Source organism: Muntiacus reevesi, chromosome 8 (genome assembly GCF_963930625.1).
Source record: "Muntiacus reevesi chromosome 8, mMunRee1.1, whole genome shotgun sequence".
NCBI classification, from domain to species: domain Eukaryota; kingdom Metazoa; phylum Chordata; class Mammalia; order Artiodactyla; family Cervidae; genus Muntiacus; species Muntiacus reevesi.
The window spans coordinates 46,523,609-46,543,423 of record NC_089256.1 but is presented as its reverse complement, the minus strand read 5'-3'; the positions used below and the strand labels follow the sequence as shown (position 1 = coordinate 46,543,423).

Here is a 19,815-nt window from a genome sequence, read left to right as displayed (position 1 = left end):
ACTCGGTTTACTTATTTACAACATGTAGCTGATTTTCCAGCCACACTAGCCATGGCTTCAGCCTGCCACCTGTGTCTCTCCCTCACCTCCTTATCCTCAACAGCAAGAGGGATATTCTCCCCATAGCAGCAGGGTTGTGTGTGTGTGTCTGAACCCCGGGAAGACAAGTCAGAATTGTTCAGAGCTTGGGGGCACAGGCCGGGTTCAACATCTGTAAACCTCACTTTTCCCATCTGTAAAATGGGAATTCAAAGAGGTAATATATGTTCAAAAGTGCTTGGCATATAGTATGAATTTAGTTATACTATTATTCAATTATACTATTATGTATAATTATTTTTACTGCTATTGTCATCATAATTATTAAAAAGATTATTTCCCCCAAAGTTAAAAATGGGCAAAAGACATTTCTCAAAAGAAGATACACAGATGACTGATAAGCACCTGAAAAAATGCATATCAAAACTACAGTGAGATGCCACTTTGTACTCATTAGGATGGTTACTGTCAGGAAAAAAAAGGAAAATAGCAAAATGGTGGTAAACACCTGAAGAAACCAGAACCTTTTTGCACTGTTGGTAGGAATGTAAAATGATGTAGCCAATGTGGAAACAGTTCAGTAGTTCTTCAAAAAGCTAAACATAGTATTATATGATCTAACAATTCTACTTCTAAGCATACCCAACAGAATTGAAAAAACAGGTGCTCAAATAGATGTGTGTACACTCATGTTCATAGCAGCAGCCAGAAGGTGGAAGCAATGCAAATGTCCATCAGTAATTGAATCATTAAACAAAATGTGGTATTTACATACAATATAATATTCAGCCTTTAAAAGGATGGAAATTCTGATAGATGCTTCAACAGGGATGAACTTTGAAAACATTACACTCAGTGAAACAAGCCAGATGCAGAAGGAAACATAATATCATTCCATTTAATTGAGGTACCTGGAATGAACAAGGAAAAGGGTCCTCACAAGGAAACAACATGGTGGCACCCTGCTCTTGGACTTCTAAAACTGTGAGAAAACACTTTTCTGCTGTTTGAGCCACCCAGACTATGGTGTTTTTTTATGGCAGCCAGAGGAGAAAGATAAACATACTCTTCACAGTTCTGCCAAGAACGGACTCTAGTCTTCATCCCCTAGAGTTTACCAAAATCTCTTCTCTTCACAAATGAAAGGGATATCAAGAAGAGAGAAGCCTTACCAGAAGGCTTGATCAGGGGATTTCTTTGAAATAACCAGAGTGGTGAGCGGTAGGTTCCAAAAGGCTAAGAAGAATAGAGTTTCTTCATAGAGATTTTCTTGTGTGGCACCATCTGTTTTTCTTTGAATGTAATAAAAATGACAGCTTTTCATGTACTGATACTCCCCGAGCCTTGAAGTCCAACATATGATGCTGTTTGTGTATAAAGGTTTTTCTCTTGTGCCCATTTGTTTCTCAAGCTTGAATTTCTGTGTAAACTCCCTTGGCTAATTTACACAAGCCACCCACTCCCCATGCCTCCTCTCTCACTGTAGAGCAGGGGGCTGAAATCTGCCGTCTGCAGTGTGGAGGGTCCAACACACAGCTCACTACCCCAAGCAAAGGAAGATTTCCTGGATGACGTGGTTGCCCCATGCCCACGCCCTCATTTGTGCCGTGAGTGTGGGCATGCAGCTTTGAAACATGGCTTCAAAACATTTTTGGTCAACCTAGCCCAAACTGCTCATTGGTCATTTTTACTCATTAACTCATTTTAACTCATTCCATTCTACCCCTATTTTGTGTTACTGGATAGTTATCTGCAAATTGATAAGCCTGATCTCTGACTTTACACGAGCCCCTTCTTAATAACATGTTGTACTTCCTGTAGATCTGAAGATATCATTTGTACAAAATGGTCATTTTCCCTATCCTTAGGCTTTTTAAAATTATGACATGGTCTTCACAGCTGGATTCTGGAAACAGACTGTTTTCACATTCCTCCTGAGTCTGAGTTTGTTGCAGTCCTTTTGGTCTAACTGAGGGTGTGTGTGAATCAAATACCTTCTAGACTGGATCAGAGCAGAAGGCTGGGGGGGGCCTGCTTTTCTGCTTTTCCCTATTTGAAAGCCTCCAAGACTACACAGAAACTAGTATCAGGTATCAAAGCGCAGGCAGCTGATTAGGATTGAATTGTTTTGCTCCACAAATATCTATTGAGCTCCTACTTGTGAAAAGCTCAAAGTGCTTTTGGGAATCAAAAAATGAATAAAACTCGCTTCCTGCTTTCAAGACTATTACAATGCACAATATTAGAGAAGAACCTCTATTATAACCCAAAGATCTTTGAGGAAGGCTTTCAACCCATAGCTGTAAAAATATATCTCCTTAAGATGAGGATTACAAAGTATATTAAAAAAAAAGCAAAGTGTGCTTTGAAATTATATTTTGGTATAGATGGGTTTTAAGCAAGGATTTGCGGACAGACTGAAAAAATCAAACATGAACGCTTTAAAGGAGTTTAGCTTTTGCTTTACTTTGGCTCATATAAGAGCACCAGGAAAACAAAAGTATTCTCACTCTTGACAGTATAAAATTCTTATTATTTTTAGAGAATAGTAACTGTGGATTTATAAAGTTCTTTGTCAGAGCAATTTAGTTAATAGGTATGTAAATGACTGCTTATTTCATTGTGTAGGCAGATCGCTCCATGTTCACTTTCTGAGGAAGAATATAAGTGCTCAATAACATTGCAAATGAAGAGAAGCAAAAGTTAAGGTTAGAATGCCATACCTTTGTTATATTAGATGTTAGGAGTAAGACAGAGAAGATCTTATAAATGATATTTGTTTGGTTTGCTCAGTGGAATTTCTTATTTACATACAACTCTAACTGCCCTTTTTGGATGTAAGAAAATATAAGTGAATTGAGGTGCAAGGTTGTTTCTTATTCTTACTATTGGTTTTCAAGCGTGAGGGACCATCATAACTTAGCTGGAGTGGGAATGCTGGGTGTACTGAAAGTTAATACCACAGTAATAAATTTTCATGCAAGATTTGCAGTCTGAGGCATATCGTGAGAACATCCCCTAAAATGAAAATACTTAAGAAGTCAGTGAGAGACTTTATTTTGGGGGGCTCCAGAATCAATGCAGATGGTGACTGCAGCCATGAAATTAAAAGACGCTCCTTGGAAGAAAAGCTATGACCAACCTAGGCAGAGACATTACTTTGCTGACAAAGGTCCATCTAGTCAAAGCTATGGTTTTTCCAGTAGTCATGTGTGGATGTGAGAGTTGGACTAGAAAGAAAGCTGAGAACTGAAGAACTGATACTTTTGAATTGGTGCTGGAGAAGACTCTTAAGAGTTTAGACTGCAAAGAGATCAAACCAGTCAATCCTAAAGGAAATCAGTCCTGAATATTCATTGGAGGGACTGATGCTGAAGCTGAAACTCAAGTACTTTGGCCACCTGATCTGAAGAACTGACTCATTGAAAAAGACCCTGATCCTAGGAAAGATTGAAGGCTTGAGGAGAAGGAGACAACAGAGAATGAGATGGTTGGATGGCATCACCGACTTGATGGCCATGAGTTTGAGTAAACTCTGGGAGTTGGTGATGGACAGGGAAGCCCGGCATGCTGCAGTCCATGGGGTTGCAAAGAGTCAGACACAGCTAAGCTACTGAACTGACTGACTAAGGAGCCTTATTAGAAGCATATTGGTTTTTCAGCATGAAAACAACTTCAGAGGAGGCTGAGAATTCCAAAGTTCTTCTGGCTTTTGCCACCTCCTGTGATCAGCAAGGAAGCCTCTGTGATCCTTGAATTAAACCAGGCTCATCTGGGATCAGAAGTCACCAGTGGGAGAGAATAAATGGGCTTGCCTCATAGACGATCTCCAGCCTCCCCCACATGAATTCATCCTGCCCAGGGAATTAGCTTCATCCTCAGTTGTGTTTTTATCATTATGTTGCCCTTCTCTGAAATTTCGTTGGATTCCAAGTTGTCATGGAAATCAAATTAAATTTCTTATTAATGGAACCCAAGCTTTTCACCAGTTCACCTTTCTACTGTCTCGCCTAAGCATTCTTGGCTCCCACGACATCGGTTCACATTCTCCACATCATGTCAGCAAGCAAACACGCAGAAACTCACTCATCGTATTTGTTTCTCCCTGTGGACTCCAGCTCATGTAATTCCCCCTCCCTGTCTCTCTTACTCGTCGGCAAGCCGAGTCTCTTCTCACTTGCCCCTCGTCCCTTGGCTCTGCAGTTGTTGTCATAGACATGTGTGTATTCTTCATGTGGCAAACTCTTTATGCGCCGTGCTGTGGGCCCTGAGGCTACAGACCAGGAGCTGTGTTGACTTCAGCCCCGCCAACTCAGGAAGGGGGAAAGGACTCAGCTCTCCACACTGTGAGTGCTTCTTTGGTAAAATGTTTTATGTGTTTGCTTTTTCCTTTGTCTTCCTTTTCCTACAGGTCCAGAGTGAAGACAGTGTCCTCCTGTTTGTTATTGCCTGGACAATCACAGAAATTATCCGTTACTCCTTTTATACATTCAGTCTGTTAAACCATCTGCCTTACCTCATCAAATGGGCCAGGTAAAGAAGTACAGGAATGAAGGCTAACTTTTGAAGTGTTCTATCACTGTACTTTTTCTCTATTGCCTAAATACTATTTTTTATTTCTAAAATTTGTGAGATAGGGGTTGGATAAAATTCTGCTCTGTGGATTTCATCAGGACAAGTGACTATGTAACTGTGATTTATAAAAACATTTTTAAATTTTTTATCTCTACTTAAGTAATTTATTTGGGATCAATTCTCTCAGTTAAATTATTCAATAGAAATTTGGTATAGCATCCCTTTTTGTCCACAGAAAACTTTACTGATGAGCTTCTGCCATTATGATGGTTTTTTGGGACCAAGTCCAATTCCTGTCTCAATTTTTCCAACACAATAATTCTTAAATTACTCTTTAATTAATAACATATGTTACAGGGCACTTTTAGCATATTATCAGTTTAGTTTGCTTTGATTATTTTTAGCAATAGTATTTGTTATGAATTTGGTGCATTTCTGATCATTCATCTGATTATCTGAACTAACCTGTGACACAGTTGTGAGTAACTTTCTGAGCTAGAAAAGACTACAGGAATGAGTGACAAAGCCAAAGGATCAAAATTGTCCTTGGGGCCAAAGTGCCTCATTTCATAAAAGGAAAACGGTGGTTCCTAGACAATTTATGAGTTTAATGATTAAACAGAGATGTAAGCCAAATGTTTCCAAAGCATGTAAACTTCTTTTTCTTTTCTCCCCCCCCCCTCCCCTCCAGTAAACATTTGTATTAGGAAAGGAGAATGGGAAAAGTATAGCTGTTTCTAACCAAGTTGGGCAGCAAAGCTGATAGAAAAATAGAAAGCCGTCTATCCTAGTTATAGGGCAAGTTTATTGACCAAACTCTGGTTTTAGTATTAGAGAAAGATACCTTTGTCCGCTGTCTTCTGTGGCCCCTGGAAGAGTCGTGCTTTTCTACCCTCCTCCTGAGAATGGCTGAAGGTGACAGTGGAGAACATATCTTTCTTTCATCAGCATATTTCCTGTATGCAGAGGTTTAGAGCCCTGTATTTACTGTCAGCCACAAACAGCCAAAGGCTTTTTAAACATGAGCTGATGATTTGTTTAGCAATACTTACACCTCAGAATGGCTTCCAGTTAGTTCCATAGGGTGAGCCTCTCCAAAATTCTTTTTAAAACATGAGAAACTCCTTTTTAAAGTGAAGAAAATTGTGTAGAGTCACCCATGTGATAGTAATTGGGCTTTTTTGGGGGGAGGGGGACTGGAAAATTACATCATGACCAAGGCTATCATAAAATTTTTAATATTTTTTAAACTTAGCATGTGTTTTATTTTTCACAGTAGCATGTTACAGGCTTTTGAAAACTTAGAAGTAGACACACATTGGATATGCTGCTTCTTTCAGTCCACAGACCAGAATTGGTGTGCATTGTAGGGATTCTTAGACACCATGTTTCAACACCTTCCCCCCAAAACCCACACCCACCTATGAGGCAGGACCCTTCAGTATGAACCATGACTCCATGCCCCTACTTTACCAGTATTTGACATCATCTCAGTTATTTTAGGAGGTTGTTTTGAAGAGTTGTTTATTTAGTCAGGCCAGATTTTGAGGCTGACCAAATACATTTTATTTTAGAACATTCAGAAACATACCTGCTTTGGCCCTTTTCAAAAACTGGCTTGTAAAACCTGAATTTTAAGCAGTGGGTAAACAGGAAAGTGTATAAACAATAGATTTCTACAAGACTAGTACTGATTACTTATAATCAGTACTGGTTGTAGGGGTGGGAGGTTGCGTCTTTCTACTGAAGCTGACTTCAAACCTCAGTAATGAATATTTTGTTTTGTTTTAGGTACACACTCTTCATTGTGCTGTACCCAATGGGAGTGTCGGGAGAATTGCTCACAATATATGCCGCTTTGCCCTTTGTCAGACAGGCTGGCCTGTATTCCATCAGTTTACCTAACAAATACAATTTCTCCTTTGATTATTATGCATTCCTAATTCTGATAATGATCTCTTACATTCCAAGTAAGTAGATATTTATGTATATATTTATTTATATTTTAAAAATCGGCTCAACAATAGCTAGAGTTAAATGCCTTTGGTTGTTTTCATACCATAAATCTAATTTATCGGGGATGCTTTGGTTTTCATTGAAGCTGACTGTCAGAAAGAATTTTCTCTGGTAGTAACTGAATAAAAATGAATTCCTCTCAGCTGCTAAAGTGCAGTCCTTAGTGTGTGTGTTTGAAACAGTTAATGCTAGGATAGGTTAACTGTCTATTGGAGGAAAGTACTGAGTGGAAAGCAAAAAAAAAAAAGCCATTAGAGACCTTACCTTGACTTTTTCTGTCTCTTAAAAGCTGCTTGTTATGGTATTTGGAAGACACTGTAGAGAGAGCTTTACACTTTTGCTATATCAAAATAGACATTACTTCACTTTTAAGGAATTGGTAGTTGACTAGAAACAAATAAAATAAAAACTAGATTAATAGATTAATTTTTTCTTTATTTCTTATTTTCTTTTTTGGAAATAAACACTTAAAGCCATCCGAACAGGACGTCGCATTCTGTTCAGGATGGTTTCCGATTATTTTAGTAGTCCTGCTGAAGGTTTAAATATATAGATACTCAAATCTGCCTCCCAGCACATTAACAGAGAGAAAAGGCCATGTTTGAGGCTTCTCTGCAGTGAGTCGTGTTTGCTGAGGATGAAGAGTTGTTTACTCCTTTTCTCAATTTTTGATGTTCAGTTTCTATCCTATAATTGATTTCCACATATCCAAGAGTCATGTTTTACCCAAGGCCATGTAAACTGAATGCTTCTTCTCCCTTAGCTACTTCCGTTGGCTTTATGACTCTGAATCTTATTTTAGGTTGTAAGATGCTATATTCTCCCCTAAACCTCAGGTTAAATTCAGACTGGAAGGCTGGATTTTTCTTCAGCCCACAGCATTAACTGAATGAATCATCCTAACAATCACAGGTGACAAGCTGTGTCCCCTTGTGGAAAATTGCATTTCATACATTTTGAGGAAAAAAACGACATCCCAGTTTCTTGGGAACATTTATCTTGGAGAAGTTTTTGGATGCATTTCTGCTTTATGATTCCTTTTACACCCTTTAGTAGCAATCAAGTCCTCCTCTCTGTTGCTGGAACCAGGGTGGCTAAAGGCCATCTCTCTCCAAATGTAAAAGGTAGTTGATTTTCAAACAAAAGATAAATATGGAAGAGTGTAAAAATTTAAGTAGTAAGAATTAACTTAGAGCTTTCACCTTTCCAATTTTGTCCCCCTAGAGTTTCATTTCCAGTCTCTAGAGCAACAATTCCTAACTGTAGTTTTGCCACACCCAGACTAACCAGTATTATCCTGACGAGCACCACAAAATTTATTTAAATTCAGCATAAGTCTATAAATGTAGATAAATGCTGTGTTGGATAACTGGGAACGGGGCCAGGAGACTATCATGAAATCAAACCAGTAACAAAGTGCTGCCCCATTAATGGAAGCCTGGGGCCTCTACCTCAGAGTAGCTGCAAGGTTTCCAGTCTGTTGCAGGTGGGACTGTATTCCAGGAACAGTTCTCCAGGCAACTCAAGTCACTCTGCACCTCCTAGTCTCTTTTTGTGCTATGGCGGCCAACCAGCTGCCAACCTTTTGCCTCTGCCTGCTGACCTCTCAGTAGAGAAGGGACCTGGTCAAGCACAGGATGACAGGATTCCTGAAGGAAAACAAACCCAGTTGTGTGGGATTTTCCTTCCTGGCCTTAGAAGAGAAGAGAGCACAGACCCAAGGGTCAGCTGTCTTACAGAGAGTAGGGAAACTCCTCTCAGCCAGCATCTGCTTTCTGTACCTCAGTCCTTGCCCTTTCTACCATTCTCAGCCTCTTTTTAATGAGAGAACTTGGCTTGGTTAAAGTCCACACTCTAATTTCTAAGGTAGCTCAACTCTTGTAGGACAAAAAAAGGATTCATTTCAAGGACAGAGATTAAAAGGTTCCCTTCAAATCCCTCACTCCCCACCCAGGCTCAAGATGGCAGCACAGACCCTGTCTCCTGCTGCAGATCACTCTTGTCTGCTGGCGCACACTGTGCTTCTGGCCTGAGCCAGTCGCCCTGCATGTTTTCAGTAGTTTACGTTGTTAATACTGAGACCAGTTTGTACAGTTCACTCCAGCCAACTGCATGTCTCCAACTTTCCACAACTTTGTATTTATAAGAAGAAAATGCAGAGTCAGGAGAGGTTGCTGTTGCCATGCAGCCTTCTTTACCAAATTTGGATTCCCTTCCACAACTTAGGTTTCTTTCAATCCCCTCTCATGGGAAGTGGATGATGTACATATCTTACAGAAAGCAGCATCTCTTCGTTATGGTCCTGACCAGATGCATTATCACACATGCAGCCCATGTTGTGCATGGCCTGTGAGCCTCAGCCCTGGGAGTTTTCTCATATCAGGGTGCTTTGGATTCCCTTTGGGCTGTTCCTCTCCTCTGCTGCAGCTGCAGTATGAGTATGAACAGTATCTGTTAACATTACCTGACCTCCCCCTTTTGCAAATTGGTGCAAGTTAGCTGCAGGGCTGGGGGTTTAAAAAAGGCAGAGAGAAATGAGAAACAGTGATGGAGGGCAGGGTCACCAAGAAGCAGGGCACTGTCCGCATTGTCAGTAACCATAACCACACCTCTGATTTGTAGAGAAACACAAGGAACTTGCCCCAAGCAGAGTATTTCCAGTTGCCCTCTGCCTTCAAGTCTTAAGACCGCCCTGCTCCTTACAGGAAGGTGTGCCCAGTGACACCCACCCACCCTCCTGCACACCAAGACAGACACATGCACAGCCACCATCTCCATCCTACATGTCCTGAACCATAAGAGCAGAGGCTAGAATTCTGAACAGCCTTTTGTCAGGTTGAGATTTTCAGTGTAGTTAAAAGCAGGCAGCCATGCATCTGGAATTACTTCAGTCACTGTAGTTGGTGAGTAATTGAGATGAAGACAGTGTCCCCCAAGTTCTGGTCACCAGGGAGTCACTGCCAGAGGAGCAGAGAATCTCTAACCCAAGTACTCCCATTTTTCCCATCTCCCCTACACATTTCTTTCTCTCGGGCACTGAGCAGCCTCTGGAAGAATGTAACGAAATGAAAGGGCCATATCTGCTCCCCAGTTCTGACCCAGGAGCCTCAGTAGCTGGCAGGCCCTTGCATGAGGATGAAGGTATATTTAGCCATCTTGTTGCCACTAAAGGCCTATTGAATGGCTTTTGGATTGTTGTCCTGTGTCAGACCCCGTGGTCCATAGCCACACTTTATATGGGTGACATAATCACAAATGCAGCCAGTGGAAAAGTCCTTAGTGTTCTTTGCCGCAGTTTCCCTTTACTAAAGTATATCTATAGAAATGTGACTAGCCTCACATTTTTAAATGATTACAATTAGCATTCCTTATGGTTTAATTATATCCTTACTTCCAGTTTTTAGATTATAGAGCTTGTCAAATTTTCTGGCGTTCATACCAAAATAGTTCTCTCCCTGTTGAATTTTATGCACAAGCTGGGTCTTTGCTGTGAATAACTTCCTGCCTGCAAATAGTGAGTGGAGTGGATGGCAGCGCTGTTCAGCGCCGGAGCCTCCTCTGCAGTTTATCAAATCTGTGTGCACACACCCACTGATGTCTTGGTACTTTGGGAGGATCATTTGACATTTGGCCAACTTGGAACCCATTTGGAAGGAAAGAAACTGTCAGAGAAGAGTTGGCAGTAGTAGAAATCACCTCCCCCCAAACACAGGTTACTGTCTAAAATATAGAGATTGGAGCTGTTGAGAAGGGAAAGTGGATGGTGTATGTCCAAGACCAACTCACTGGAATATTTTCTGTGGTTTTTGAACCCTCAGTTTACAGTAACCTTGTGAAGGTCAGCTAGGTTAAGCTGCCATCTCCCAGCAGAGACACTGTAGGCATTTGGGGTGGGGCAGTTCTTAGTCACGGAGGACTGGCACAGTGTGGATTTTGGCATTACTGGCCCCTTCCACTGAATGCCAGTAACCTCCCCACTCCACCCCGACTTCCAACTATCCCTGGAGAGGCAGTACCACCCTGTTCAATCGACAGCCAGTCCTTTTTAAAGTAACTTACGAAATGACCAAGAACAGAATCTCCAGTGCGTAAGGGCCTGCTTTTCATATCCAAGCGTGGCTTAGTGGTGTTCAGATCAAACACCATTCCTCGGTCTTCCCAAAGAACAGCATTTCTCTGGAAGTACCTTTGGGACATCCTCCTGGGTGACAGAGCAGGGGGACAGAGAGGGCGAGGCTGAGGGTCAGGAGCACGGAGCCTGCTCCTGACCGTCAGTGATTTGCTGTGAGACCGCAGGCAAATGCCCACCCTCTCTGAGGCTTCCATTCCTCCTCTGTGAACAGGAATAACCCCAGCACTAGAATTCATCCCCTAGTTGTTGGGAAATCAGAGAATAAATGTGAAGATAGCATGAGCTTGTGTAAAGAGTATTATTTGGCAGCTCTGTGGCATCTTGATTGGTAATGCCTAGTGACAGTAGTATCTGACATTCCAATCCACATTACCCTTCCCCGTCGGCTAAAGTAGGAAAGTGAGTTTCTTTGTGTTTTTCTTTTTTCTCCAAGCCCGTCTTGTTACCATCCTTGGTTGCTGGGAGAGAAGATGGTCGGAGTCAGAGAGGACCTCAAGTCCATGTGCTTTACATAGAACGTGGTTTTAAATCATCTCCTTAACCAATTCTTTCTCTTCTTTGCAGTTTTTCCCCAGTTATACTTCCACATGATACACCAGAGAAGAAAGATCCTTTCTCATACTGAAGAACACAAGAAATTTGAATAGTTCCTCCTTCCTGCACACCCCCAGAAACAAACTTTCCAATGACAAAAAATGCTGCAGACTTTTTCAGTTCCCAATACGTTTCATAGAGAATAAGTAAGAACTATTTTTAAATACTAAAAAAATAAATAAATAAACCAAAATCCAGTGTCATGTGGGCCTGGGATTTTCTAAAAAACAAAACAAAAAAACAAAAGCTGTTACATAAAACATCCTGGCCGGTCCATTTCAGCATGCTCTTTCAACCAGAAGTTCCCAATATTTATGATGGCTCTGGAAAGGGATCTGGCATTTTATATCCTCCTGTTTCCTCCACATGTCTGATAAATAAAAGATCTGTAACACTAAATACTTGAGCGTTACAGTCTGAGTCATGAAGTTGTGCCCACTGAATGCCCAACTTGGAGCAGTTACGTTTCAGTCTGCAGTGTGTTTCGCATTCCCTCTCAAAGTGCTCGACTGCATGCTGGAAGCCATTTGTTCTCTGGAATGCTCTGAAGTTATGGCTGGGACCTTCCCCTCGTATCTAGTGAATGAATTATACAATGTACATGTCTGTGAAACTTTGGGGTAGTGCCTATAATCAGAAAACAACTAGAACCCTTTTGTTCGTTTTCAATTGAGTCATTACTGCTTGCCACTACGAAATGTGCTTGAATTTAATAAGTATGTGTATATTGTAGAGAAGCTACCTTAACTGGGGCTCAACCTCAATCCTATTTTAACAAAACTGGACAGTTTTGAGAAAGGGAAAGCTCAGTAGTTAGACAATGACAGGTATCTTTCACAGTACCATTCTCAGAATGCCCAGAGTAAGGAGTTTGTCAGGAGCTATTCTTGCTTAGGGACCTGAAGCGAGTCTAGTGCACAGAAGTAGAGAATCTGTTCTTGAAAGCACATGGAAGGTGTTACTCTAGAAATGGAGTTTGGAAAAACAGTCAGGAATGGGTTTATGTACACTTATTATTTTATTTTCACATTTTTATTCTGCTCTTCTGTTTGTGTACTTTTCCTTATTATGATGCTATGTAATTTCCACCAAGTTGTAAGTCCAGAGGCAGTGAAATGTTCCAGTTGGGCAGTCATGAACTAAAAGTAGTATCATCCCCGCATTTTGGAGCAGCCAAGAAATACTTTGGACATATGGACATTGTCTAATTAACGTCGTGTCTACATACTATAATTGCTAAACTGTGCATTTAAGACTTTTCAAGAAAGAGTTGGATGAAAATGTAAAGCCCAGGTTTAGACATGCATTAAATTTTAAATATACAGTGTTCTTTACGGAAACATTTTCCCTTTTTTGTTTTAATTGGTTGATCTTTTAAAAGTCTACTGCCAGGTCGTTTTAGTCATGTCGGTCTCTGTGCAACCCCACAGACAGCAGCCCACCAGGCTCTGCCATCCCTGGGATTCTCCAGGCAAGAATACTGGAGTGGGTTGCCATTTCCTTCTCCAGTGCATGAAAGTGAAAAGGGAAAGTGAGGTCGCTCAGGTTGTGTCTGACTCCTAGCGACCCCATGGACTGCAGCCTACCAGGCTTCTCCGTCCATGGGGTCTTCTAGGCAAGAGTACTGGAGTGGGTTGCCATTGCCTTCTCCATTTAAAAGTCTAGCTTACTAGTTTACTGACTGGTTATCAACTAAAGTATAATTGCCAATATTAGAAGGATGTCATAATGGAAAACTTTTAAATGCTTATTTTAATAGAAGCTTGAAACTTAAGATGAAAAATGAGAAAAAATATGCAGCCTGAAATTTAATGCAAGCAGATGTATAATACATTATTTTTGAATTGATCATTAAAATTCTGCTTCTTAAAGGCAGCACTCTTGACTTGGGTGTGGTGAGATTAGAATCTACTCTTGTATTTGATAAAATATGTGGAAAGATTATTTTTCATGCTTTTTTCTCTCTATTTTTCCAAAATGTTTTTCTGCCTTAAAATAGAATCAATTTGGGTTATATTAGCCTTATTACTTGAGTAAGATTTTTTTCATTTGTGTTTGAAATAGTTGTAGAAGATGGGATGAGAAATGCAAGTTTTCCAGGATTGCTGGATTGGGAGTTTTATTCGGGCCTCTCTATTATAATTTGTCACTATTTCTGAAAAACAATCTGTCACAAATAGTGGTCATGCATCAAATTGAACTTTGACAATAAGAACACAGCGAACAACTCCCTTCTCAAAAAGGGTCTCAACCCCAGTGTGTATTTTTGTCCATCAACATTTAAAATGCTCATTGCAGATAAGTAAGGCATGTACCGTGTCCTTCAATCACCTCTCTCAGTAACTGGTTTCTTTATCTCTAATGTGAATTCATTTCTTTTTGGAAGTGGTGGTGTTCGTTCATGAACTGAGAACGTCTAACCTCACCGGATATCACATCTTCTTGTAAGGTGTGAATGAGGAAGGTGGTGTTTTGGTGTGTATTTTGTCAGACTTAACCACTTTCATTTCCAGGCAGAGTCAAAGGCATCATCTGCCCCCCCCCCCAACCCATACCTGATTGGGTGTTTCAGATCCCCCTCTTCGGGTACCACCTTCGGGCAGAGAATTCTTTGAGATACGCAGTAGTGCTGTATTGACACAAGCTGCTAATCTGCATCTTGCTGTGTTCTGTTTGCTAAGGTTGGGGTCATTCATTTAACACGTACTGACTGTTTTCAAAGGCTCTGTGGAGAGTTAGTCATGGAATTAAAGCACATCCACCTGATGGAAACGTTCCTCTGGAGCAAACTTGCGACAGGAAGGGCTTAGAAGGTGTAGCTTTGAGGCATGTGAAGAGATTATGCCCTCACTTCCACTTGTGTTTTTGGTTATTCATTTATAATAAAAGGTTGGCATTGATGTGGTACAACCTGTAAATTAGTTTCAATTCTGAGTTTCGGATAAAGCATTGTAAGACAAAATCGGTACATACCGCTCCTTTGAAATTCGGGTAAAAAATTATACAACCATATATAAAGTCATTTTTATATTTTTTCTATGTTGTGAAAACCAAAACTGTAATTTTATAAGTCTTTGATTCACTAAAATTATATAATTTAAATGTATTTTTTGTATATTTAGAAATAAGGCATTCAAAGACTGCTTAACTTTCTATGCATGCATTTGGAAGCTGTTTTTACCTGATAATGTAGTAATAAGTTGTATTCATAAAATACTGATCTGTGTTGCATTTCAAAATAAACTGTGTGTGCTCTGCCTGGATTTGATATCTGACCAGTAAATCTGGTGATTTTTTACAATGAGTTGGCCTGAAAATGGTATTTTAGGATTGTGGGAGTTTCAGTTCCATTATAGATTCCAGCTCTTTCTTAAAGTTTTTAAATCTATTTCTGCTCTTCATAATGGTTCTACATTTAAAGGAAAAGTAGACAAATTATATTAAGAGGTTTCAAAAAAATCATTCTTCCTAGCAGTCAGTCTTCAAGCTTACCTCGCCAGTCTCCAGTCTGGCTACAGAAGGACAAGACAGATTCATCATATAGGTGACCAGGAGAAATAAAAAATCAATCAGTAAAAGATGGAGGGCCCTTGTCTTACAGTGTGTATGTGTGTGAGTTTTAATATTTTTCTAATACAAGTTGAGAGAGGAAATACTGTTGCCCAGCAATGTTCACCTTATAAAACAAGTACTAGGTCAAGCAGTCTAGCACCTCCTCCTAAAAACACCTCCAAGTACAGAGCAATCCTCGAAACTGCTTTACACACAGTAACAAGCCAGGAGAGAGACAGAGGATACTAGCTTGGCCGCTTCCAACCCGCTAGTTCTAGACCGCAGATTTCCTCACCTCCAAAGCGGTAATGTGTCCATGTGCCAATCCCTTTCTAGTTATTTCTCTAGGTGGTCTCAGGGTGCCTCCAGCAGGGGCATGAGCCCACCTGAGTCTCCCAGGTCCTAGAGGTATCACCCTTATCCAGGAAAATGGGAAATGTTCTAAATGTTCTAAAATGGGAAAATGTTCTAGAGGGGAGCATATTTTTTCTGAATGCTGTCTGGTCACCATTAGAAATTACTAGCACAATGGTTAGAATAACCTCTCTCCTCATATAGAGTTAATCTACATTGGAGATAGGCACATTTATGAAAAGAAAATTATTTCAGCTGAAACTGAGGAACAGATGGTAAAGTTAAAGGCTATCCAGAAAATACAACCTTTCCATCTTAGGGTGGCAATGGGAAACCAGCCAGGTCTTTGTAATGTGTCATTGTCATATTTTATGGCAATTGTTTGTACTCTGTTAGCATAAGCTCCAGCCTTAGGAATTACCATTGGTATAATTGAGACCCACTGTTACACACACAGTATTCCGAAAATACTGCTGTGTTGTTCTGTTCCCTTTAACAAGAATGAAGAAACTAGCTTTGCGATTCCTCATTTTTTTTTTTATCCCAGCATTACAAATAGACTGTTTCGTTGGTATACAGTTTAGTGGTGAAGAAACTGTTCTAAACATCTATTACCAGAAATAGCTATACCTATTAACATTCCCCTGCCTGCAACTAGGAACCAGAGTTAGAAAAGAGAGCTGTGTGGGTTTTTTTGACCTACACTTTGATTTGAACATGTGAGAAACTAATCTGGGTTATTGTTTTTTTTTTTTTTTTTTTTTCAAATTTAGAGAAATACCCCTTACTGTTACAGGGTAAGATCTCATTACCAAAAATAATCTTTTTTCCCCCCCACAAAAAGGCAATTCACCCTAAGAGTCACTTGATAAACAAAAATAAAATATGTGAGAGGCAGTGTACTTTAAGCACCTAATACCCCTTTCATAAATCTATTTATGTTTGGAAGTTGTGTTTTCTGTTCACTAATTCCAGAACATGGACTTATTACTGTGGCAGCGCCTCCACATCTATCTGTGACAATCCAGATGCTTTTTCATGCTGGACTTAAAGCCCTAAGGCCATTTCCACCTCAGTTTTGTAGCTGGGTGGCCCCACTGGGGGGCAGCACCTCACAAGCGATTGGGGATCTGGGGACTCAAAGGCGTTTGGAACATAGCTTTGACCCAAGGGCAGAAAGGCACACTAATAAAGGTCAGTCACAGACTTCTATTGTCCATATAAAGTAAAGGCAGCCTCATGTTCTGGAGGGGTAGAGGAAATAACACTTTTTTAGAGCAAAAAACCCCAGTTTGGATTTGAGCTCTGAGGCTCCAGCTGTTCTCTTCCTGCTGCGGAGACCTCCCTGGCTGGGACTGCACAGGCTGCCTGGTTTTGAAATGAGAGATATTGGAGCTGGTCATAAAGCAGGTGTTAGTGCTCCTGCTTAATGGAGAGCCTGCTTGTTAATCTTTGAAACATTCAGGGAGGTCAGTTCCCGCTCTTCTTCTGTCCCTGGATATTTTTGGAGGGTGGCCTGGGCCATGAGAAAATGTCAGGCCACCTTATAAGGCCGCGTCTGGCCCCGAGAATGCTTGTCTGCAGCATGTCCAGTACACTCTGTGGGTGTGAGTTGACTCTTGGACTGTGAGTTTTCTCACGGATTTAAAATACTTCTATTCATGCCAGGGATTATTCTCACTCTTTAACAGGCTTAAAGTCTTCCTCAAGAGCTGTTTAAATAACACCAATTTTGGACATACCCAATAGATCACCCAAGGCATATGTAATCCCTCACAGCCACACTAGTTGTTTGTGCCAGGGCAGATAGTCTACTGCAGGTGGTTTATTTATTTTGCTAGTGTATGTCAAAGTGGAAGCCACAGAATATTAGTTCTGGGGGCAATGGGAGTACAAGTATGCTAGGGAGTGGGAGGTTCTGTGGTTTAAAAAGTTGAAACGAAAATTTTCTCTCCTGCTGGACTTTGTATATCTTTTCGCGTGTGAATACAGTTTGTGACTCTCCAAGGAAGGGGGAACTGATGCAGGCCCAAAGTCACTTTCAACCTTATCCTTGAAACATCTTCAGGGCTAAAGCTCCTTGAACACTATGAAAAATACTAATCTGTTGGCAGCTTTCCCCATCAGAGAATATTAATGCATCCTGAGGGAAAAAAACAAAAGAGGGCTTAGCCTGGAATCTGGGAAGATTTTCCTTGTTTTTGTTTGTTTGTTTGTTTAAAAAAAAAAAAAACCCATCCCAAATAGTTAAATGAATTACACGTTAGATTGAGAACCCAGATGTCAGCAGCCCTGGATGGAGTCCACCATTCGCTTGTTTCTGATGCTTCTAAAGGGAGCTTACCAGTGGATGAGAACTCGTCTGAGAAGATCTAGATGGAACTGCAGCCCCAAATTGGGTCAGTCCAACTGCCACGCCCCCTGTGCCCACACCCCAGTTTCTTCAGCCCGTGTCCTTGAGTCTCCTAGTGTCTTCCTGACTTGACTGTTGATCCTGAACAGTCCCGGGTGATGGCTCTCTGTCCTGGTGTGCCCTGTTATGTGACAAAGCCCTGGAGTTCCTTTTGCTCTGGGCTCTTGTCAGTTGGCATCCTCCCCATGTCAGCTCACCGTGTTCATAGATCCTTAGAGCCAGGGAAGCCATCACTCTGTGCAGAAGAAACGGGGACCTGAGAGGGCATGTGACTTTTCCAGGGCCACAGAGTGAGACAGCTGGGAACAGTTCTCTGCCCTGCCACACAGCTCCAGGGCTGTGCCCTGCCCTCTGCTGCCCACACCCATCATGGCTAGAGCTCCTAAACCTCTCTTGTTCCCCATCTCCCTATTCCCCAGTCTCTCATGCCCACAACCCCTCAACCTTCCCGACCTTCTGCCAGACCCCACTGTTTCACCACTGTAATCAGGAACCCCCATGCCCCCTGCCCTCCCATCACACCCTCTTGGCAAAACCCCGAGCTCGGATCATATGCCTTCTCCCCTTGCCCATGCCTCACCCTGGGGGCTGTCTGCCTGGCACTGCCCTGAATTCCCTTAAACTCCATCCTCCTTAGACCTCTGACTCACTCCCAGTCCCAGATTGCACCCCCAGTTTAACAGAAATCTGTCCTCAAGTAGCAATTGCTTCAGCTTTCTATTACCACACCTAGAGACTTACCTATACAGAGCATACCCTTTGCTCTACCTCCTGTTAGAATGGAAGGGGCAACTTTCTGTCCAAAGTTAATCCCTTCCTTGTATTCTAGATGTTTCCATCCCCCACGCTGAGGGACCTCCCTGCAGCCGTCCCATCCCTCTGTGCTCCCTCTTTGCCATCCCCTCCCATAGAGGGTCTCCCCGCCTTGGCTCTGACCCCACCCACCTCCTGCTCTCCTCCATTCTCTGGGAGAGGCCCCGCCAGCGCTCCTCTGCTCTCCCCTCCCCCTCTTCCCATCTCACCCCCTGCTGGTACGGCTCTCTTCCAGGCCACTAGTGACTTCCTTGCTGTGACATCCAGTGCAGACTCTGTGGCCTTTGTCTTAGGGTTGAAATTGGGGCACTACTGGCTGGATGTTAGAAATAATGGTATGACTTTAGAGTCATACCAGTGGGGGCCCAGCAATACCAAGTTCTGGCCCAGAACTCTCATTTTTCCTCCCTGCTCCTTGCATCTCTAATGAAGGTGTAGGCAAAAGAAATGAGGGAGAACCAGCTAACAAAATGTGTAGTGGTTAACTGAGTCGAGCCCCAGGAGAGCATCCTGGGAAGCTCCCCACAGAACACTCATGATTTCTAAGCTAGTAAGAGGTAGTGGTTCAGACTAAAAGGCAATTGTGAGGCCTGCTCAGCTTACCTCTTACCATTTCTTGTTCATCCCAGATCTTAGATCCTACCACTGTGATAGGGAGAAAGGCTGACCCAACACACATCACCAGCTCCAGGGAAGGGAGGTTCAAAGATGGTGTGCATGTGCCACCATTCTTGGCACCAGGCTGACTTGGTCTGGGAAGGACAGGAAAAAAGCAGAAAAAGCAAATCTGACTTTGCTTACCACTTCATGGCTAGAAGAGCCAGAAGAGAGCCCCTCACCCCTGTACACCAACCTCTTAATGCCCATTGACTCCACTCCCTCTCACGAGCAGATGGAGCTCCATCAGAATCTTGAACCTGAGCACGAAGATTAGCATTCTTCTTCCTTGGGAAGGAGCCAAGACGTGCTGGAAGAATGAAGAGGGACCTTGGACTCTCTCCCGGGAAGCCAATGTCGTTCTTGAAATGATCTTTGCTCTGGACAGCCTGTTCTGGTTTCCTCCTTCCTCCTTGACAAAATTTGCTCAAGTCTCACTCAAAAGTTGAGTGCATTAAGAATGACTCAGGGTGCTGGACAAAATCAGATTTCTGGCTCCCTCAGACCTACTGAATCTGAATCACTAGAGATAGAGACTAGGAGTGTATTTTTATCCAAGTCATGGGGGGATTCCAATCCAGGGGCTTACTTAGAAGAACATGCCTTGGGGGTCCTTGCCTTTGGGTTCCTCATCTTGAGAGTTCTATTCTAACTCCTCTTCTTACTACAA

At 41.9% G+C, this 19,815-nt stretch overlaps 1 protein-coding gene across 1 annotated transcript in view; it reads left to right on the top strand.

Annotated features, from left to right (window-relative positions):
* The window catches only part of HACD2 (3-hydroxyacyl-CoA dehydratase 2), an 88,920-nt gene extending 74,296 nt beyond the window's left edge, over positions 1 to 14,624 (top strand). The window contains exons 5-7 of the mRNA XM_065942985.1: positions 4,451 to 4,572; positions 6,406 to 6,584; positions 11,327 to 14,624. Of these exons, the coding sequence (XP_065799057.1) occupies positions 4,451 to 4,572; positions 6,406 to 6,584; positions 11,327 to 11,409 (384 nt within the window). The 3' untranslated portion in view covers positions 11,410 to 14,624. The remainder of the gene's footprint in view (positions 1 to 4,450; positions 4,573 to 6,405; positions 6,585 to 11,326) is intronic.
* Positions 14,625 to 19,815: the final 5,191 nt, after the last annotated feature.